Genomic DNA, 24,286 nt, shown 5'->3' with positions numbered 1-24,286 from the left:
TAACCATGCTCCCAGAATACTCTTACCCTCACTTCAACAGCAAGAAGGAGATAGAGATCACCTCCTCTACCTACTATCTTTTCACCTCCCTCCTTCCCAGGTAATATTTCCATTTTTTCTGTCTCTTCTTATTGAGAGCAAACCTCTAGCAAAATCTCTAACTCCTGAACCACATGGCCCCTTCAAAGGGTGCCAGGTTGGACATCCTGGACATCATTTGAATCACTGATGAGGAGGTAAAGGCAAAAGTAGAAAGAAGAATATGAGAGCACCCAGCCTGTAACAGCTTCTGTTCCTGCCCTGCTCCTTGATAACTATGGGTGGACAACCAATAGGAAATGCCTCTATTTGAGGGCATTCCTCTCCCAGCCACCATGGTTACCAGGGGATTGTTCATGCTCTACAGCTCACATATCCTCTTAGATGGCTGCCCACCTTATAGGCACTGATAAAAAGAGTACAGAAGGATGCCATGAAGGGAAGTGAAATTTGCACCTTCCAGGTTGGTAGTCCTTGACACCACCCCAACCACTTATCAGCATGATCTAGTTCCAGCCTCAGTGTCCCTCAGATCTTCCTGAGAGATGCTGCCTTCTTAAAATTCTAGTCAACTGGTTTCAGAAAACTTCTCTGAGTAGTTCCCCAGGGGGCATGCAGGGACCCTCCCTTCCTCTCACCTGCAATAGTAGTGGCGGCCATATTTGGCCCAGTGATCCCGAACAATTTCCTCTACACTCTGTTTCCGGGCAGCGATGATGGAGAGCCAGACCAAGACAGCCCAGAGGCCATCTTTCTCTCGGAGGTGATCAGAGCCTAAGGGAAAATCAAGGATTGTGTTGTGAATTCATTCCCTGGGAGAAAGCAAGAACAAAAGGAGCTAACAGACAAGTTAGAAAATGTTATACGGAAAGGTTTGAATATATTACCCACTGAGTAAAATCTATGTCCATAATATATTTGCTTTTCTAAATAACTGCTGACTGAAATTCAAACAACATAACAGCAAAAAACAAAACAAAACAAACAAACAAACAAAAAACCCCATAAAATCCTGGAAAATTCTGAAGGGATCAAAGAGCCAAACTGACATATTACATTAGACAACAATATCCTTAATTCATCCATTTACTCAATAAGTATTCAGAGATCCCTAAAATATACATTGTTTTACATCCTGAGGATATGGCAGTGAACAAGATAGTTCTTTACTTGTAAAGTCTGAATTCAAATAGAAACAGACAAAAGAAATCATATAAAAGAACAGATATAACAGAACAAGTTGCATCAAATTAGGACAAGTTCTTTGAAGAAATTAAAGTAGATGCTGATATCACAGAGCATAAAAGGAACAAAGGCCACTTTATCTAAGTTGAATGTTGGCCCCCAAAAGACACATCCTCATGAAGCCTCTGGATATGACAATATCTTGGCAAATGGTCTTTGTGGGTATAATTATGTTGGGGATCTTAATGTGAGATCATCCTGAAATATTCTGATTGACCCTAAACTCAATGACAAATGATTTTATGAAAAAGAAGAGGAGACACATAAGAGGAGAAATGGAGAGGCACAAGCCACACAAAGACAGAGACAGAGAGAGACAGAGGTTGGAGTTAGGAATTTGGCTGAAGAGGCAAGGAAGGACCTTTCCTTAGAGCTGTCAGAGGAAGCACAGCCCTGCCAACACCTTGGGTTTGGATTTCTGGCCTCCTGAACTACGACACAATGCATTTCTGTGTTTCAAGTCAGACAGTTTGAGGATTTTTTATGGAAGCCCTAGGAGACTGATAGAGCTGGAAAGGGTCAATCTCACTGAGGTGATGACATCTGAGCTGACACCTGAGAAGGAGTCAGTCATGCCGAGGTCTGGGGACAAAGGGTTCCAAGCTGAGGGAGAGCAAATGCAAAGTCCCTGAGGCAGGAATGAACTGAATGCCAAATCCTACAGCTATTTATGTAGAAAAAAGAGGCAATTCTTATCATGTCATTCTCACAAATAGAGAGTGCAGTCTAAATGAGTAGCTTCCTGTGCAACAAGAACCCAGAAGAATGTGCTGCAGGCCCACTTAAGCATCTGTCTCTGGGCCAGCTGTATGCTTTCTGTGTGAAGAGGATAAAGCCCTGCATTCAAAAGAACGTGGAAAGTGAGGAATTCATGAGGAAGGCTTTGGAATTAGGATTTTGACCAATCTCTGCTTTTTCCCAGGTGTGAAACATGATTGCAGTTAGTAACCTCTCTGAGTCTCAGCTTCTCAGCTGTAGAATGGAGACACCATGACCAATCTTGTGATCTTGTTGTATTAATTAAATCAAGTTAAAGAGCTGGACTCAGTGGTAGAGCGTTTGCCGAGCATATATGAGGCCCAGGGTTCAACCCCCAGCACTGAAAAAATGAAGAAAAAAAAAAAGAGCAGGCTCTATAGTCAGATTGTCCATTTTCAAATTCTGGCTCAGCCACTTACTTTGTTTACTACACTCATCTGAAATATGGGGACAGCAATTGTCCCTACCTCATGAGGTTACTTCCAGGATTAAGAGGCTATAGATGCCTAGGTATTTAGAGCAGTGACAAGGACAACTGCAGGCAGTTGTTACTGCTGACTTTGTTGGTAATTCACAGAAAGCATCTATATAGTGCTGCTTCCCTGTACATGTTTTGGGACAAACCATTCTGTTATTTATGTGTGTGTGTGTGTGTGTGTGTGCATCTGATTAGCAATAACAATGTCTTAAGAAACAAGATTGGAACCAGAGGTGGACAATTTCTTCTTGGAACGGGGTAATGAGAATGCACTACAGAAATCTTGGCTTCAGGACAATGAAACATACACAGAAAATCAACAAAGGAGACCCATGCCACGGAGCTGTTAAAACTTCAAGATGGGATGAAACAGTATCTTAGTTAAGTTACGTATCTTTGGCAACCTCTCACTGAAGCTATGGACCATTTGCCATTCTTGTTATGTTTCGTGTTAAAAATCCAACATTTATTTAAGGAGGAAAACATACAACCCTGAAGGAGAAACAAAGGTACTTATATGGAAAGGAAAAAAGGATCACGTCTTTAGTTCTCGATATGCACTGATCAATGGTCTGCTGATGACACTGTTAGTTGTCTGGTTGTGGCTGCCTCTACATCAGGGGGACCCTGGGCATTAATCATCACACCATAAAGTGACTCTGGCCTCAGCCAGTGAATTCTTCACACTACTACAAAAATGGAAGATGTTTGGAAGACTCAGGCTTAGCTCTATGGCCCACAGCCAAAAAAACAAGTCTAGGAAACCCTGCCCAGTGGGATCGTTTCAAAACCTCTTGTCCTTTTATAGCTGAAAAAAATCACTTTTGCTTACTGATTGGAGAAAAATACCCTTTTGTTTTAAAACACAAGCTTTGCATACCTTGGACCTCCAGCTGGGTCACATTATCTAGATATAGAACCATTAGTTGCTATTAAGTTTGTGAGATAAGATGCCATAATTCCGTGGTAGAGAGACATAGAGTTCTTTCAGATGGATTTGAAAAATACCTCAATCATTTTTGGCTAACCACATAGTAAACTATGAGTTGGCGTGGATACCCTCGCCGAAAAGTACATTTGTCCAGATTCATAAGGGGCCAATGATCAAGTAAAATTAACTGTGCTCTTCAGAGTTCTTTGAGCTAGCCATAAAGACATTAATGGTGCAGCAATTACAGAGATGTTTCCACTGGATGACCACAGTGTGCCTTGGAGGGGCTTTTGAGGATACAAGTCTCCTTTTATTATTTCTTGAACCCAATGTTTTCAGTGCCAGGTAAGTAAGAAATGCAGAAAACACAGAGGTATTGAATGGATTTCTAAAACCCCACTATAAACAGTCAAAATGGAGGAGAGAAATATTCACACTACATATATGTATATATGACAGGACTAATGGTGTTTGTGGCAAAAAAAATGTTTTTAAAAGTTAATAAGAAAAAGAGGAACCCCATGAGACAATGTGTGTGGGGGCACAAACAAGCAATTTTTAAGAGAAAAATATTAACAGTAAATATATGTTTAAACATATGTTCAGTCTTAACTGTGGCCAAAGTCCATAAAATGGGATACCATTTGGGGCCTATCAAATCAGCAAAGATGGGGTGGGGGAGGAGAACAGCTAGTATTGACAAAGCACCAGTGTACGTGAGCACAGTTTGTAGAATAATTTGGCAATGATGATCAGTAGTCTCATAAATTCCTTAGCTTTGGACCCAGCTATATTATTTTCTTAACTTTTAGTCATGAGGACATTCACTGAAATAGTTGAAAGGGCAAACCTGGAAAAATAAATGTTAATTGTTCAACAATAGGATAATTGTGAAAAATCCTCACAAAAGCTTATTGTGTGGGTGAAAGTATTGAGTAAGAATCTTTAGTAACAGAACAAGGTTCATCTAACTTTAATAAATGGAAAAGAAACCATTTATCAAAAATAATATCCAGCCATTTTTGGCAGAAAGATGTATGTGTATAACAACTGACAACCAACCATCAATAAAGGTTATTTATCTCTGAAGTGGTAGAATTTTAGGTGCTTGTCTTCTCTTTTCTTTGCAGTATTTTCAAGACAAACATGGACCCATTATTTTTGTAAGGAATAAATACAATTTTAAACTTATCAATGGTGCATATAAATTCATATTTGAAAACATGATTTTTTCCAGAGTGTTATATAGTTGGACTTACACAGTACGTAGCCTTTTAAGACTGGCTTCTTTCACATAGTAATATGCATTTCGGTTTCCTACCTGACTTTTCATAGATTGAGAGCTTTTTTTGATGCCAAGTAATTTGTGAAGCATGCTTCCTCTGCCTTCTTTAATGCTGGGAAAGCCAGAGCTTGCCCCTCACTCAGGACATTGCAAGGAGAATTGACCCCTACTCCCAAAGTGCCACTTACCCAGCCTTCCTCCATCCAGGCCAGCTGGCCCCAACCCCCCTCCACCTTACTCTGAGCATCCCTGAGCAGCCAGCATCCCCACCTGGATATCAGAAGGAAGCACTCCTCTCCTTCACACCTGACTCCAGCAAAAATCAGCACAAAAAGAGGGAGTGCATTTTTTTTTCTCCTTAGAAATAGCACTGTCCCTTCTCCACTCAAATTAGCCCTTGAGTTTCCTCAAGTTTTGAAACCATACTCCTTGAGGTAGGCAGTATACCAACAAGTATACTGCCCTCACAGAAGAGGGCAATAAATAAATGATAAAAAAATTGAAAAGGGTAATAAAAGATAAAATTAAAAAGAACACTCCATCATTTCAAAGGAATATGCTTCCAGTGGAAATCCCGGTGTGAAAAAATTAATAAAACCTCATAGGCATTTCCATCATATCAAATCATCACAGCTGAAACTCAGAGAGGGGAACTCCAAATTTGTCAATTAGGAAAATACAAGTCATTTTGCACCCATAGGTAACTAGATGGCACATTAGAATCACCAAAAGAACTTTAAAAAACACCAATGTTCAATGCTCCACCCCCCTCACCTTAATACAAGGACTTGAACACAGGGCCTCACACATACTAGGCAAGCATTTTGCCACTAAGCTATAGCCCTATCCAGTGTTGAACTTGTAATCCTTCTGTTTCAGCCTCCCAACTAGCTGGTATTACAGACGTGCAGCATCACTCAATGGTATTCTTTTTGTAAAAAACTCCTTGAGTGGTTCTCGTGGGCAGCTAGGGCTAAAAGCCACTGCTTAAGAAAGGCACTGTCGTGTTAGGGCTAGTGAGTTAGGCTTCTTACCCCTTTTGCACTAATTTGCTCTAATTTGGCATTATTTACATGGGTGGTCCTCACTGTAGCCAGCTGTAGTGTCATGCTTTCTCTTTGCACTCCAAAAAGCAAGGACTTAGCCAACTTTGGAGTGACCAACTCATCCTGGTTTGCCTGGGACTTTCTCAGTGTTAGCCCCAAAAGTCTCATTTCCCAAGGAGCTTCTCAGTCCCCAGCATAGCAAGATGGCTGGTCATCCAATAAGAAAGGTCACTCAATCCAAATGTTTCCTAGTGATTTTTTAGGAGCTGTACACATTCAGCACATGCCTCAGCACACAGATTCCCTAGAACCAGAAGTGACAGATGGCATGTATATATACACACTTACTTTTGAAGCAAGATTATAAGCAGGAGAAATTCCCATCTAAGAATAACAACAAGGCACCAGCCACTGTGCTCAGCTATTTTATTATCTCATTTTCACAATCTGAGAGCTCCTTTCTACAGATAAGACATGGAGCTTAGGTCATTTGTATGAGGTCGCGTGGCTATGAAGTGGTTAAAATATTTGAACCTTTGCAATTTGGCTCCAAAACTATAGACTTCACTACTACTGAAATAGCCTAGTGGTGACAGCAGTCCCCAAGAGTAAAGGAGGCACAGTGTCCCACCTAGTGAGAGCTGAGGAAGTCCTTCTAAAGAGTAAGCCAATGAATGGGCACTTTGTCCTTCTCTCCCCGAGCATATGAGAAGGAGCTACAAAATTCCTCTTACTTTTCCTCTGTCAGTTTATCTTTTTCATTCACAAATGATTTTCATTATTTTCCTATGAAATTCTTCCAATGCTCTTTTCATCAACTCAAGACAGGGATTTGTTCTTTTATTTATTTATTTTTTAAAATAGTAGAATTATGAGGTCAAATTGGGGACACCTCTTTCAGGAGAATCAGAGATTTGAGAACATGTTGTAGAATCATGACAGGTTTTGTTTTGTTTTGTTTTGTTTTTCCCATTTCTCAAATCACATGTTCAGTTTTTTAACATTTGGCAACAATGCAAGGCTCACTTAAGAACTGCCACCTTTCTATGCTTAAAATAAGTTCTTCAATGGAGCAAATGCTCATCAATGGGAGCACAAAGCTTTCCTGCAGGTAAGTGGTCCACATCCCGCTGTGACCCCAGAAAGGCCAGACAGCAGCCCCTGACACACGCAGTTCATTCTGTGTTGTCGGCCATGTGGCTCCCAATGAATAAGAGCATGTAACCATACACTTATCACAAGTAAAAGGAGAACAGCATTTGGCATAAATACGCTGACCATAGCTATGCCCTGCAAACAATACGAACAAAGAAACTGGTCGGAAATTGACTCCTCACTCTGTCCCAGACTGGCTCATAGATGCATGGCAAACGTTCATCAAGTGCACAAATGGTTAATTATAGGAACCGCTAGTATGCAGTCTGAGGTAGTCATCAGATTTGCTCTTCACTGAGAGTGAGGCTAATTAGAAGTGAGCTAAAATATCACAACGGGAAAAACTTCACTGTTCATCCCACCCAACTGATTTGTCAAAAATAAGGAAATCAAGGTGCATAAAGTTAAGCCATTTGTCCCAAGTAGTCAGACCACCTAGAGGTGGTGTGAAGATTATAACAGGGTCTTTCGTCTCCTGGTATTGTGCTGTTTCAGGACAACATCCTGTCAAGCCCCCAGAACTCATTCCACCTTCTTACAAAAGAATCAGAAAGATGTGTGAGCACTCCCTTACACAGCAGCAGCAGAGGTCAGGAAGCCAGGAAGATTTGGGCTCAATTTGCCTCAATCAATATGACCTTAGCCAGTAACTTTACCTTCCTCCCTAAGCCTCAGTGACTTCATCATTAAAGCAGCTCATTTTTGAGAGAACTCAGTGAAATAAAGCACAGGAGGTGCTAAGCATTGTATCTATCACATAGGAGGTACACAATAAACAATGTATATTAGCACTACTTTATTAACACATGACCTAGGCAATCGACCATCGTGGTAGAGGAAGGACCACCTGAACAATTTCATGGCCAGCCAGCCCACACACCTCCCCTGCAGGAACATGCCAGCATAGAAAGTGGGGTCTCCTAACTTATGTACCCCACTCCATTCCTTTGTCACTAAGGCTGACAGGAACAACAGAACCTACTAAGAGTTTTTCCCTGACAGGTTATATGCTGAGCCAGAAAGCTCTCCAGGGGATTTCAAAGTAAAGACCTGTTACTCTGCAGTCATTGTACTCTATTTTCTTAATGTGGCCACTTAATGTCGAGTCATTTCCCAAATGCAAGTTAGGAAGCCTCCAAGCACAATTTTAGTGATTGCAAAGAAATCCCAAAGGACAGACCTTCTTATTAAAAATTCTTCAGCAGATTGCGAAGAAATGCTCAGTCTCTTTGGAAGTCCTCAATCTGTGACCAACGGCCATGACCTTCCAGGGCGCTCAGTCCCAGAATGCACTGATAAGAGTTGACACAGCCTCAGAGGCTCATTCCTTTGTTTCTGTTCACACAACATTCCCTCTTGCCACTTCTCATTGCCGTGGAGGATTAACTGAAAGGTCGAGGGAACTGGAACCACGAAGACCCCAAGAAAACGATATGATGGAGACATTCTTCTTGCTCCAGATGGGAGCTATTTCCCAGAATAGGGGTTGATAGTTTGCAGAGAGTCCAGAAAGGAGTTTCAGTTTTCCAGCTTTACAAGGAGGCTCTTGGGGATGTCAATCACAGCAACTCTGCACTCTTACCCAGCCTAGATTGAATTGCACACGTGCACACAACCCATTTCTAACAGCCCCGCAGAGAAACTCTTCTCCCCGTGCTGATAATGCTGTCATCACGACCTCCTCACCCCACTTCTGTAACCCAGCCACATTTACACACACTGGCCACAAAGAAGGAAAGGAATGTGGCAGGACCTCGATAATCTGAAATTCACAGAATGGGCAGAAATGAAACTGTCAGAGTGTAGAATTAATGACCACCAAAATAGGAAATAAACTAAAGCTTTCTCTTTTTTTTTTTAACTTTGAGAAATATAAATAACAAATAAAATAGCTGTATAAATAAGAGGAATTTAAAGCTATTTAGTATTGTGCCACTGCACTAGTGTGAAGCCAATCTGGAATCAGGTTGTGTGCAGTTCACATATGAAATACAAATAAAGAGGCACAGCCCTGAGGGTGTTGTAAACTGTACAACTACTGGGGGAAATAAAATGTTCTTTCACAAGGTAACTGGACCTTAAGTCAATAATAAAAACTTATAAGACAATAGAGCACAGAATGACTATTCTAAGAACAGTAAGAATTTAGTACATACCAAAAAAGAAATTGCTGAAGCTGGAACCTAGCCCTTTGTCGAACATAACTATTTCCAAGTTAACGTCAGCAACTGCAGAGAAGCCATGAACATGGTAAAACCACAAATTACAAATAACTTTGAAAATATATCTATTGACACTGGTTTTAAGAGAAGAGATCTCTCTAGAAGCATTTTGTCAGCCGTTAAATTGTGCTAATAGCTATAGGATGATTGAAAATATCAAAACTTTCTTTTCAAATTTTACATAATTCTGATTTTTATCATAATCCCTAACATCCCTCTCCATCCCCTTAAAACATGCCTATATTTGTGTGATTTTGCTATTATGAGTCCTCCTAAATCTTAGGATACTAAAATGCCCAGATTTTCAGGAACACTTCCACTTGAGAATAAAAATATAACTTACTACTAATAATGCAAGAAAGAAATACTAAAACGTAATTCTTCCTCTCTTCTTTTTTCTTTCCATCTATCCTACAAATGCATACTTAGGATCTACCCATATACCAAGAGAGAGAATGAATGAGAGAGACATGGTCCCTGTTCTCAGGGTATTTACAATATCTGTACAGTGAGCAAAAGAATCCAGCAGATATTAAAAATTTAGAAAGATACTCAAGACTTCCTATGACATGGATACATACATACTCTGTGCCTCTTTCTATTGTGCTAAAACCTGAGCAGACATGAAAACAGCCAATTTAAGAGCACTATGCAATACTCAAGAACTCACAGTGAAAATATTTGTTGTGATAATTATGAACTGGTTGTTAGTGTCAGGAGGCCTAGATGCAATTTCAAACTTTTAGAAAGAAAAAAAAAATTGTATACAAAAGCATATACTAGATGGCTCATTTAAATAAAATCTTGAATACTTTCTTGGAAAACAATAAACATTTTTTTCATTGCCTGATTTATTTGGCAGACTTGTAGGGCTATTGACATTAGTTTGCTCAAAATATATATTAAGTATTGTAGCACTTCAGAAGATGGTGGCCAAATTTGAAGATCTTCCAATCTTTCACCAAAAGAACAATTCCTCAGAGTTACCTGTAAAGGGACAAGCTCTGGTCTATGACAATTCATATACTCCCCAAATGGTATCACTTCTTACAAAACTGATGTCAGCAATGAAACCAATGGAACATTTTCAAAAAATGCAAAAGAAAAAACTTAAAAGTTTTTGGTTTTTTGGATCTTAATTTTAGTATTTTAGTACATCCTCTCTGTATATGGGAACAAGTCCAGATTCCTTTAAAATTGGAACCAGAATGCCACTTAGATGAGCAGTCTTCTATTTAAATTTGATGATTGACAAAGCCTTTTCCTTTCCTTCTATAAAGCAGTTTTCCAAGGCCCTTCCCAGGAAGTGGGTGAATACCTGGTACTAGCACAAAAGATCACTTAGCTTCTTAAATGACCTTGGTTCCTTAATAATACAATGAACAAAAGTTTCCTACTGTCTAGGACCTGGAGCTTTCCATAGGAGAGAAGCATGATCCTGCCACCAGCCTGTTGCCTTGGCGCACTGTGGGAGTTCACGATGCTGCCAGGGGATATTTCCACTCAGGAGATATCTCACTGCTCCTGGACCTGGCCCTGGGCAAAGGCTTGGTGTTCCTAAGCCTGAGGAAGATTCACATTTTGAAGCTTTCTTGGCACTAAACTGTGCATTTCTGGTTGGTACACAGCTCAGTGTCCCAAGGATGCTGGAAAACGCCTCCACGTGGAAAGCTTGGCTATATTTTAGAAGCTTCCACCCCAGTCTTGGGGCTAGATACTTTGCCATCTCTCCATTTTCCTTACAATTTGCTCCTTTGATTCTGAAAACATCCTAAGACAGAGAGCTCCTATGAGCGGCCGACTTTTACAAGTTGGAGATGAGGGTCAGAGAGGCCATCTGGCTGGACCAAGAGTAGGCGGCAAGGGTCCTGAATGAGGACTTCAGCCTCCAATTTCTGTGCCTCTGTCCTGCCCAGGTCAAACCTGGTATGGCACCCCAGGCACACTCCTGCTACAATCCCACTGAAAAACAAAAATACTGGTTTTCACTTGAGCCATGTTTCCTGTTTCTGGCTGAAACTCAGAAGTACTTGGAGACACTTATTTAAAATGCAGATTCGCAGTCCCACCCTGCAGGGAATCAAAGTTGGGGTAGGATAGAAAATCTGTACCTTAACAAGCTTCCCTGTGATTTTGACACAGCCAGCTCAGAGCCTGTCCAGGATTTGGCATTGAAGGAAGCTCAGTGCAAGGACCCAAAGCCATTTCTCTTGCTGAGACTGAGGAGTCCAGTTCCTTCGGGCTCCAGAGCTATCATGTACCGCTGAGTGTTGGAGAGATGGATGTTGTCACTGCTTTCTTCAGAAAGACTGATCAGTGCCGTGGGAAGCACCACACGTTGCAGGGCAGGAGACCTGTCTTTTAGTTCTGCTGTAATTTAAGCACGTGCAGGCCTTTCCCAGGCTTGGACACCCTGGGAGAGTCACTGAACTATGCCTTGGGCTCAGAGGCATCATCTATCAAATTAGGCTACAGTTATTTTCACCTGCCAAATGGCAGAGGCAGCGATACTTTTAAAGCTAAATACACTGAAAAATCTCTTGTGCTCCTTGAAAGGAAAAATGATGGACAACTATACCAGTAAAAGGCTTTCAAACCTCCCTTCCAATCCAGCTTGGAGTGCAATCAGTATAACTGCCTGAAAGCAAAGCTTGTTGAGAAGTGTCTGCGACATGACCTTCCCTCTGCGCAGGGGGTGCCTACTGTAGTTGAGTTGGGGTCAGTGTCTACGCCATACAGGCAAAGGGCTTCAAAATCCTCCCCTTTACCATGTTTCCAGCTTTTCCTGCTTCTTGATACTCTTTCTACTACCCCACACTACAAATTAAGGTTAACAAACTTTAGCCCTTGGACCAAATCTGGACTTGTGGGTATTTTGAGGACTACTGATTCATCGGAACACAGCCATGGTCATGTGTCTAGGTATTGTCTATGGGGGCTTTGGTGTTCTCATGGTATTGCTGAATAATTATGACAGAGACCATAGGAGGCCTTTTGGCCCATAAAGTCTAAATATTTTTAGACTATCCTTTCATGGAAAAAGTTTGCTGATCCCTGCTGTAGATCCATCATCTTTAGTCTTCTTGACCATGACCTACAATAAATACATTTGCCAAAAGACCTGCTATCTACATACATACACACACACATACACACACACACACACACGTGTATGTGTATGGATTATATACACAATAAAATTTGCAAAACAATATTTTTGCTAAATGCAATGCCCTCTGATAGTTTCTAAACTATTTCTTAAAGCAGTTCATGATATTATATTAATCTCATGACCCCTCCCAGAGGAATCTCAATCCATCTTTAAAAAAAACTCTACCCTAGAAAAATCAAGCAACTGGCTGTTTACAACACATGTCCTATTCTCCCACCTCTTTTTTTTTGGGGGGGGGGGCGTGGTACTAGGGCTGGCTTTGAACTTGTGATCTTCCTGCCTCAGCCTCCTGAGTTGCTGGGATTACAGGCATGCACCACCATGCCCATCCCACCTTCTTTCTTTTTCTTTTTCTTTTTTTGGTTCAGCTATTGAACCCTGGGGTGCTTAACCACTAAGTCACATCCCCAGCCCTTTTTTATATTTTATTTAGAGACAGGATCTTGCTGAGATACTTAGGGCCTCTCTACGTTGTTGAGGCTGGCTTTGAACTCATGATCCTCCCGCCTCAGCCTCCCACACCTGCACCCAGCAGCCCACCTCCTTTCTTGACATCACTCTATCAGGTAGGGCCTTGTTTGTGTATGAATGCTCTCCGTTCCTTAGGCATTCACTTAACTTCCATTTGTTTCATGAAATCTTCTTTAAACCCCTAGTCTGAAAGGACTTTCTCCTTTTCTTATCTCCCATAGCCTACTTTCTACTTTTCTATTGTGGCACTTTAAACTTTCTGCTTTATAGATCAGTCATCTGTGCATCTTTCTTATTATTCTTAAGGGTGTGATCTTCCCTTTGTATTCTCCACACTATCCAATACAGTACCTCATATGCTGGAAACACTGAATAAATGTCTATTTATTACTATTGAAGTAAGCAAATATTTCCTACTAAGGGTATAACATAGTTTGCACATGTAATATTTTACCCCCTTAACTTAAGAGATTATAAAGTACATGATATTTTTTAAGCACTCAGTAAAGGCTTACAAAAGACAGAGAGGAAAGGATAACCTGGTTATCACCCCAGTTGCTAGGTTTGTGCTATTATACCAATAAGTGATCAGAATTATTGTATACAATTTATAATTTTTGAGTTTTTGAGTTATGGTTTCTGGTATAAGCACTCAGTACACCGAAGGAAGGAACTTGTTCTATTTCTTAGGCCTTATCAAAAAAAGGTCTTAGCAACTTCAGCTGTCTGAAGCAGAGCTGCCATCTGCACATTCTGAGCTCAGACAGTGTACTTGGAGAGCTTTATGTAGTCTCTTTTTGTCCAAGGAAACAAGGAGGCATGCAGTCTCTCCTGGACTGTTAATGGTAATGCTGCTAAGGTCTAATTGATTTTGGTTAGAGTAGAAAATGTCCCATGAGTTCCTTCATGAAGTCCAATATGGCTGGAAACACTATCATTCTGACTGCTTAAAGTGGTTTTAAGCTGACTACTTCCCCAACCCTTCCCTCATGTGAAACAAAAGCTTCAAGTCCCTGGCTGAAAACCTCTCTTTGTTTTAGCACAACCCAAGAGGATTTATTCTCAGGAATTCAAGTATGGTTTGATAACAGAAAACTGATCTTATTTCATTACACTCACATAATCAAAGGAAAAAATATATTAATATGTCACTAAATCAAACAAGGCACATGATAAACTAACAGCTATTTCTAATAAGGTTCTCAGTAGGCGGGTGGACTAATGGTACAGAGTAGAGGACACAGAGACCAATCCTCAAAATTATAACTACCTTATATTTGACAAAGGTGCTAAAAGCATGCAATGGAGAAAGGATAGCATCTTTAACAAATGGTGCTGGGAAAACTGGAAATACATATGCAACAAAATGAAACTGAATCCCTTTCTCTCACCATGCACTAAAGTTAACTCAAAATGGATCAAGGAGCTTGATATCAAACCAGAGACTCTGCGTCTGATAGAAGAAAAAGTTGGCTCTAATCTACATCTCGTGGGGTCGGGCTCCAAATTCCTTAATAGGACACCCATAGCACAAGAGTTAAAAACAAGAATCAACAAATGGGACTTACTCAAACTAAAAAGTTTTTTCTCAGCAAGAGAAACAATAAGAGAGGTAAATAGGGAGCCTACATCCTGGGAACAAATGTTTACTCCTCACACTTCAGATAGAGCCCTAATATCCAGAGTATACAAAGAACTCAAAAAATTAAACAATAAGAAAACAAATAACCCAATCAACAAATGGGCCAAGGACCTGAACAGACACTTCTCAGAGGAGGACATACAATTAATCAACAAATACTCGAAAAAATGCTCACCATCTCCAGCAGTCAGAGAAATTCATATTAAAACCACCCTAAGATACCATCTCACTCCAGTAAGCATGGTAGCCATTACGAAGTCAAACAACAACAAGTGCTGGCGAGGATGTGGGGAAAAGGGTACTCTTGTACATTGCTGGTGGGACTGCAAATTGGTGCGGCCAATTTGGAAAGCAGTATAGAGATTCCTTGGAGAGCTGGGAATGGAACTACCATTTGACCCAGCTATTCCCCTTCTTGGACTATTCCCTAAAGACCTTAAAAGAGCATACTATAGGGATACAACTACATTAATGTTCATAGCAGCACAATTCACAATAGCTAGACTGTGGAACCAACCTAGGTGCCCTTCAACAGATGAATGGATTAAAAAAATGTGGCATTTATACACAATGGAATATTACTCAGCACTAAAAAATAACAAAATCATGGCATTGCAGGGAAATGGATGGCACTAGAGAAGATTATGCCAAGTGAAGCTAGCCAATCCCTTAAAAGCAAATGCCAAATGTCTTCTTTGATATAAGGAGGGCAACTCAAAACAGAGCAGGGAGGAAGAGCATGAGAAGAAGATTAACATTAAACAGGGATGAGAGGTGGGAGGGAAAGGGAGAGAGAAGGGGAATTCCATGGAAATGGAAGGAGACCCTCAGGGTTATACAAAATTACATATAAGAGGAGGTGAGGGGAAAGGGAAAAAAACAAGAGAGAGAAATGAATTACAGTAGATGGGGTAGAGAGAGAAGATGGGAGGGGAGGGATTATAGTAGAGGATAGGAAAGGCAGCAGAATACAACAGACACTAGTATGGCAATATGTAAAAACGTGGATGTATAACCAACCAATGTGATTCTGCAATCTGTACACGGGGTAAAAATAGGAGTTCATAACCCACTTGAATCAAATGTATGAAATATGATATGTCAAGAGCTTGTAATGTTTTGAACAACTAATAAAAAAATTAAATTAAAAAAAAGAATTTTAATCTAATGTCCTGTCACTATTTAGCAAGCTATGTTCTTAATTACTTTTAGATTTTACTAATTATGCATGACAATGTTTGAAAGCTTGGGGACATTTTCCAACACTAGTAAAAAATTCTTCAATTCTAAAAAAAAAAAAAGGGGGGGAATAGAAAAGCTAATCTGCATGAATCTATTATTGTTCCAATTCGAAATCAATGATTAAAATAGATGGCAAAATACAAAATCCATTTTCATTTAAATTATGAACTATCACAGTTACTATTTAATATTATTTTCAAGGTGATAGCTATGTAACAAGAATATAAAATAAAAGATATAAAAATTTAAAAATACAAAAAAAAATTGGTAATAGATTATATGGCTGTATACCTTAAAAAAAAACATCCAAGATAAAGTGGAATTTTTGGGAAATAAACTACTATAATAACAATGTACTAACTGGGGAAAAAAGCATATTAGTAGTTTAGTAATGTTTTCTCTTTATATAAGCACTAAACGAATTGGAAAGGAAAATGAAGATAGAAACATCAAAAATCAAAGTTATTGAAAAGCTCTTTAGGACATGTAACCCAGTTTCTTCAGTGAATAATTTAGAAGGAGAAAATGTATAGTGGAGAAATGCAAATTGAGAGAGACTTAAACAGACATATTAACCACTTACACAGTAAGATCTTTTGGTTCCTAATAGGAACAAACTGTTGGAGGTTAGAGGAGAAAGAAAATGGAAAAAATAAGAAATTATGTTTGCAGTTCCATTTCTGTACTCTGTTTTGAATACAGAAATTTGCAAGAGATAGTTTTGCAATCCTAGCAACAAGAGAAGGCCAGGAAATCTACAGAAACTCATCAGAGATCTAACATCACAAGGCAATAAATTCTAAAAGCAAATTCTAAAAAGTGACAAGCCGTTCCACAAAAACCATCTCACCTTTGGCAGAGCGCAGGAGAACGAGGAGGCCACCATAACAAGAAGACAATAAGAAATCGAGTAAGAATGTGTAAAGGTCAAGTGTAGCCAATTACACTAGCTTAAATCACTTGAAGTCCCAGAAATGAGGGAAACACTTTCAAGTTCATTCCCACCGACCTCCACTGAGTGTTCTCAATAAAGATCAGGAACAGGAAGGGAGACTTGTTGGTGCAAGCATTAGGCAGTAGGAGATGACCAGCTGGTGCTGGAAGACAAACATCAAGCCTGACTACTTCCCCAACCCTTTTCTCATGTGAAACAAAAGCTTCAAGTCCCTGGCTGAAAACCTCTCATCCCAAGAGTCCAGGCTGCTGGATGAAGGGCAGAAAAAACTATCTGTCCCTAGAGGGAAGGCTGGGAAAACTTCTTGGGCTCAGAATCCTACAGCAATACTAAGCAGAAGTTGCTGCCAGTGCAGAAGGCTCAAGAAGCTGGTGACAGAGCACTATTTTGTGTTATAGTGATGCAGTCACTGCCGTAATTTGAGGATGAAATTGGAATGTCTAAAAAATCTCTGCAGCACGCGGTCCCCAGTTTTATTATCCAGTAAAATATCCCACTTCTAGAGGAATTTTAAGCCTATAGTTCGATAATGTTTATAACAGAAACAGTAAAACCCAAACCCAGCTCAGCTCCTGACTAGATTAACTTAACCTTCCACCCTAATACCCCAAAAGAAAAGGTACGCCCATGTCTAGGCATAAGTACTCTTTACTTGCATATGTATCTACTGTTCTTATCCACAAACTATCCAGCATTTAATAAAAAATTATGAGAAGCATAAAAAGCAAGAAAAAAGAAATGATTATCAAGAGATAAAGCAATAAACAGAACCAGAGTGAGTCAGAGATGAAATATATACTGGAACTATCAGAGAGAGTGTGTATAATAATCATGTTTAATATGTTAAATAAAACAATGGAAAAGACAAACAACATATACAAATATATGGCTCTATTTTCAGTAGAGAGATTAAAACTATTTGAAAAAATTAAAGAGAAATTCTAGAAATAAAACAATATCACAGATGAAGAGTTCCTTCAATAGACCCATCAACACATTGAATACAATAAGAATCAGTGAATTTAAAAATATACCAGTGGAGATTACCAAAAATGAAATCCCCCCCAAAAAAATCAGATCAGTGCACACAAGAGTTCCAATATAATTTCTGTGGTCACAAATTATATGACATATTGTGTAACAGGAGTCTGAGAAGGAAAAGAGAGAAAGAATAAGGTGGAATATTTGAAAGTACAATGGCTGAACATTTTCTAAAATTTATAAATGACAACTCAAGAATTCAGGAGAGCATCAAGCAGGGTGAAGCACGCGCGTGCGCACACACACGGTGGGGGGCACTAGAGAAGAATAGAGTTACCTTAGATTAGGTGGAGGGAAGTGAGGGAGGAGAGGGGAAGGATGGTGAGGATAGGAAGGATAGTAGACCGAAACCTACATTATTGCTTTATGTATGTATGTGACTGCACGACCAATGTGATTCTACAACATGTACACTCAGAAAAAATGAGAAATTATAAATATATCACATGATGTATGATATATCCAAGTGCATAAATGCAATCTGCTGTCATGTATAACCAATTAAAATTTTTAATTACATGTTGAAAATAAAAAATAAAAACAGACATAGAAGGGAAGCTAGAGCAGTACTTTATACAGAATAAAGATAAGGTTTATATCATACTTACTGGAAAATATGCAAGCCAGAAGACAATGTAATGACATCTTTAAAGTACTAAAAAGAGAAAAATTTCTTACACAAATTTAAGTGTGATAATGATACTGACGTTATGTGTTTTTTCTGAAGAGCCCTTATATTTAAAGATCCACGTTAATATATTCATGGACAGCATAATAAGGCATGGGGATTGCTTTGCAATAATCAGGGAGGTGGGCTCCCTTTGTGGATGAGGACAGAGATAAAGCAAGACTGACCATGAGTTGATGATAGTTGAAACTGGGTAATAGGCACATAGGAATTTATTTTTTTAATTCCATAATAGAAAAAATTTTAGGAGGGGGGAGGGTGGAGGATGGGAAAGGCAGCGGAGCACAACAGACACTAGAATGGCAATATGTAAATCAATGGATGTGTAACTGATGTGATTCTGCAATCTGTGTATGGGGTGAAGGTGGGAGTTCATAACCCACTTGAATCAAAGTGTCGAATATGATATGTCAAGAAATTTGTAAGGTTTTGAACAACCCACAATAAAAAATTAAAAAAAATAAAATTTTAAAGAGAAATGTTTAAAAAGAACGTAGTGGGTATCATAGCATACATCGTACTGTCTGATTTTTTTCCCTCTAATTAATTCTTCCTCCAGACTTTGATTCACAGAAGGGTCACAGGTCTCCAAACAGGGCTCACAGAGCTGCAGGCCCCACCCCCAGTTACTTCAACCCAACCAAACCTACCAGTGCCAAAGCTCTCCTCTCCACACAGAGAGCACCGTCCCGAGTCCATCAGATTTGAGAAGAATCTCCATCCAGCTGGGGTCTCATATACAGGGATCTTCATTGATTTGGCCACTCTGAAAAATGAAATTTGAAATTCAATTCACACACCTCATTTTCTTTCTTTTCTCAGCACGGTAGGTAGGCTTTAAGATCTACTGATTCCATAACTAGATTTCAGAACAGCTTGGTCAGCGTTGACAGTTTTCAGGATGTCAAGCTGTAATTTAGAAAATGATAACTAGCTTATTCCAATCATTCTCAATGTTGTTTTCTCCACAATACAAAACAGGTTAAGATATAAAATATTCTCACATTTGATTTCCTTTTTTAAATCTTTCTTTTTGGTAAGAGTCTCCTTAGGGATATCAGAATCTAAATTAAGTTAATTAAGATGATATTTGGATATAAACATATTGGAATATTATATGACACTATCTACTAAAGATAAATGTACCCATGTCCTATAAGTAGCAATTACCATGGTATGTAGTGGATGCTGTGGTGGAGTACTTATAGACTCTCTGCCAACACACGTGCACGTGCGCGCGCACACACACACACACACACACACACACACACACAATCTCTCTCTTTCAGCTCTCTCCACATTTTAGTGCTGAACTACTCATTACACCAGCACCTAGGAATGTTGATAGCTGACAGCTCACAGATGTGGCCCCCAATCTCTGCCAAAGAGAGAATGTCTCTTCCAAGGTCATTTTCCCATCCCTATGTCAATGAGGAATGTTCATAGGCCTTGCCTCCTTGCCCAACTTGATACAACTCTGTAGGGCCATTTTGGCTCCAGAGCTCCCCAGAAATCCACTGAACACTTAGTTGTGACTTTCTCACTGTCCTATAGGTGTTTGCTATAGTTTGGATCTGAAATGTTCCCAGAGGCCCATGTGGTAAAGATTGGTCCTTGGTGTGGTGCTACTGTAGGTGTTGATACCTTAAAGAGGTGGGGGCACGTCCTGCAAAAGGGTTGTGAGATGCTGGTCTCTTTCTTTTTCAATTCCTGGCCACCCATGAGGTAGGCAGCTTCCTCCACCATGCATTCCCATCATGATATACTGACTCTCCACAAGCCCAAAGGGCAACAGGGACTAACCAACCATAAACTGAAAACTATAAAGCCAAAATAAACCTTTCCTTTTTTAAGTTGATTATCTAGATATTCTGTTACAGTAATAGCTGATGAACCATGTTGATGTTGAAGGCAACTTTAATCTCGAAGGTAGAAAGGCATAAATTTCATGCAAGCAAATTTCTCTCAGAGCTGTTTCCTAGGGAACCCAGTATGTCATGTTACTTGATATTTTATAAGAATCATCATCAAAAGTGATTTATGATAACTGAAACAGACCAAATAAAGGACAAATAATTTGTAATATATAATGTAATCATCTAAATTTCATTGGGAAAAAACTTTGCTTCATGGAACAACTTGATTCTCACAAACATGGAATAAAAAAAGTCAATAACATCGTGGTAAAATTCATAAACAGCCAAAACCAATCTATGCTGTCAAAATTCAGGCTCAGAGACTCTGAGCAGTCAAGTATTTTGCTGAAGGTCCCACAGAGGTAAGAGGCTATGCTAGAACTTGGACCAAAGCCTATTTAATTTCTGCTCAGGTTACATCAACCGTGTTCTCTCTCCAAATGTCTTAGTGTTTCAGGAGGGAGATGAATCTCAAAGCATGCTAGGGAATGAGCTGGTATATCCCAGGCATTGGTCTGAAGAGTTTTATCTTCCCAGTGTGTGAGCAACTTAAAGAGAAAAAACACCAAATGTCCACCAGCTGCAAGGCTTCATTCTTGGACGGCTATGAGGGCAGAATGCGTCAGGGAAGGAATCAGTCAGAGTCTTGGTGCAGAAGAGGAGAAAAGTGGCACCTAGGATAAAGGGCACAACCTAAGAACAATTCCTTTTAGTATGTGGCCAGACAGAGGGAAAAAAGTACCTAGAAACCTTTGCTCCAGGAAACTGAATACCTCCCTTCCACAAACCCCAAATACAAGGAAAGTGTTCAAGATTTAAAAATTGTGTGCTAAACCTCTTGCAAGTTTGTTTTGAAAAGAAGAACCTTTTAGTAGGTTAGGTGTTACTTCAAAGATTCCATCTTCTCTCTTTTTCAATGGTTTAAGAAAAACAGAGAATCATGCTTACATCCTGGTGGGACCAATGAAAGAAACCATCCCCAGACTGTAGAGCAAAGGTTAATTTTCAGAGTCCTTAATTTTACAATCAGAAGCTCAAGGAAGGAGGAATAAATCCCACAGAATCCTTCTAGGGACAGTGCATAGAAAAACCTGGGTCCAAATTAACTCAGCAAATGTGGATACACATGATTACCAAAAAGAATGTCCAATGTGGGGGCAGAGGTGAGGGTGAAAGAGAGGGTAGAGGGTGTGGGGACATATATTTTCTGACCAAAATATTCTTGTAGGTTCAGAGCCAAGTTGGCAAGACTGAAGGGAGGGGAAAGGATTTCCCCAGTTCCCACCCTTCCTAATTAATCACTGTTGGGTGGTCATTAGGCGCAGGCTGTGACTGGAGTTTTAAGGGCATGCTTTTATAACTCTGAACCTCAGTTGCAGTCTAAGATAACATGGGTAATGAAATTCCAGGATCCTGGATATGTGTTCATTTGTGTCCTAGGGTCTGAAAGGAATTCCTCCCCCTCCCTCCTCCTCCTCCAGAATTTGGGATTCATCCCAAACACAGCGTTCGGCAGATACCATGCATAGACTGGTTTCTAGCAGGAAGTCCCTGGAGCCTCTAAAATCCTCCAATAGAAAAGCTCAAAATGAAGCTGCTCCTGCTGAGGGTCTGAACCCTTCTCTGTGTGTGCTAGAGTCAACATGGGGACTCGTTTCCCAGGAAAAGTCAGAGGATGAAGAAAAAAAAAAATAATCTGGTCCACAATTTTCCTACAAGGGAAAATGAGCCCTGATAACCAAAAGAACATGCTGGAAGTGAGCTCCTCAGTCTGGCTTTCAAAACCTCCAAAAATGTGATTTTAGGATGGACCCAGTCTCAACCTCACTTTCTCCCACAGTACCTGCTGTGTTCAATGCTCCTAACAAACTGAATTTCGCATTTTATTGTTGTTATATACTGCTTAGTCCTTCTTTATGTCATTCATTTCACCCAAGTTAACCCTCCTCTCCCAATCTCTGTCAAAATCTATCTTAAATGCCCTGTCATCATAAAGCTTGTCTTGGTCCACTTTGTGGTGCTATAATATAATACCTGAGACCGGGTAATTTATGAAGAACAGAAATTTACTCTTACTCTTCTGGAAGCTGAGAAGTCAAAGATCAAGGTAGCATCCATATTTGGTTTGTGAGAGTCTTCTTGTGTGTCCTCACAGGACAGAAGATGGGGAGACAAGCTAGCCAAACACAGCATGAAGCCTTAATTCCAGTAATGAGGAAGGAGACTTCCTGGTCTGATCACCTTTTAAAGACCCACCACTTCATCCTATCACATTGGCAACACTTGAGTTTCGGAGGGCATTAACTCTCAACATAATTTTGAAAGAGACAAAAACATTCAAACCATCACAGAGCCTGGGGAAAAGCCTTCCAGGTGGTCAACATCTCACCCCCTCTCATCTCCTCACACAGCCCAACTGCTTCCCACCCTCCCTTGCAAAGAGCTGTGGTCATGTGACTGAGTTCTAGCCAATAGAACTTCCCTTTCAGATCTGGCTATAAAAATTTCCCATCTTCCAGGGGGAGGGAAGAATAGAAGTTTATTGAATTAGACAAAGGGAATGAAAGGAAGGAAATGGGATAAGAATGGGAAAAACAGTAGAATGAATTGGACACAACTTTCCTATGTTCATCTATGAATACAGAACCAGTGTAACTCTGCATCACGTACAACCACAAGAATGGGAAGTTATACTCCATGTATATATGGTATGTCAAGATTCATTCTGCTGTCATGTGTAACTAAAAAGAACAAATTTAAATTTTTTTTTTAAAAGCCAAACTTCCCAGCCTCCACGTTCTCCTTCTGCTAGCTCAATGTGGACAAATCCGTCAGTCTTAGAAGACTGGTGTTGAAGGTGGCTGGCCCACAGATGAAAAGATCTGGATATCTTCTGAAGCACCATTTGAGACAGAAAGTAGGGGGCTAAGTGTTCCTATTTTATGATTTGTAGTTTCCTTAAAAATATAATTTGTTCCTGTATGTCTCATTTAAATTGTGCATTTTGAGAAAGGAGAATTTCTCCAGGTATTATTAATTCATGAGGCTATTAGGTTGAGACAAAGATTTATTTCAGAAATGAAGAACTTAGAGAACTAGGGCAGTGCCAAAATGAGAATCAAATATTTGAGAAGCAGGACACTTTATTTTTATTTTACCAGCTGAAGATCACCCTATTCTTGTGTGCACAAACAGGATGATAGACACAAAAACAGCCTAAGAGTACCCTGAAAATTCACTGAGTGTGGGGATGCTGACATCTCCATCTTTGTGCCTCCAGTGACCTGCACAATGCAAGCCCATGGTAGGAATTCAAATATTTATTTACCCAAAGCACAATATTATTTTTGTTTTTTGTTTGTTTGTTTTTGTGGTGCTAGGAATTGAACCCAGGGCCTTGTGCAAGCAAGACAAATACTCTTACCAACTGAGCTATATCCTCAGCCCCAAAGCACAATCTCATTATGTGTGATGATAGCATTTAATACTAATACATATTAATGACTGAATTTGCAAGAATAATCAAATGAACACTGACTGTTCACAACAAGTGCATGAGATGCATATCCTGCTACTCTTGGAATTCCACTTAAGAAAGCTGTGATAGATTTAAAGAGGACAAGACCCAAGTCCCCCTCCCTTTGTTCTATTTTAAAATGTCCCTTTCTTAAGCATCAAGATGGGGCCATGATACTATTTTCTACGCAGAGAATTTTCAGTCCCCTTTTAAAGCCCTCATCTACATAAGTCTAGGAGAAGATATTTGCCAATTTTGTATGGCCTTTACATTTTTTTTATTTTTTTTTATTTTTTATTGTGGGTTGTTCAAAACATTACAAATTTCTTGACATATCATATTCCACACTTTGATTCAAGTGGGTTATGAACTCCCACCTTCACCCCATACACAGATTGCAGAATCACATCAGTTACACATCCATTGATTTACAAATTGCCATCCTAGTGTCTGTTGTGCTCCGCTGCCTTTCCCATCCTCCA

General features: G+C 39.7%; 1 protein-coding gene across 1 annotated transcript in view; it reads right to left on the bottom strand.

The window, feature by feature from the left end:
* The window catches only part of Pgm5 (phosphoglucomutase 5), a 174,382-nt gene that overhangs the window by 50,405 nt on the left and 99,691 nt on the right, over positions 1 to 24,286 (bottom strand). The window contains exons 7-8 of the mRNA XM_015492902.2: positions 19,022 to 19,137; positions 678 to 813 (exon numbers count right to left, since the gene is read on the bottom strand). Coding sequence (XP_015348388.1) covers positions 678 to 813; positions 19,022 to 19,137 — 252 coding nt within the window. The remainder of the gene's footprint in view (positions 1 to 677; positions 814 to 19,021; positions 19,138 to 24,286) is intronic.

Source organism: Marmota marmota, unplaced genomic scaffold (assembly GCF_001458135.2).
Source record: "Marmota marmota marmota unplaced genomic scaffold, marMar, whole genome shotgun sequence".
NCBI lineage: Eukaryota > Metazoa > Chordata > Mammalia > Rodentia > Sciuridae > Marmota > Marmota marmota.
The sequence above is the reverse complement of the archived record's forward strand: the minus strand, read 5'-3'. Positions and strand labels throughout refer to the sequence as shown.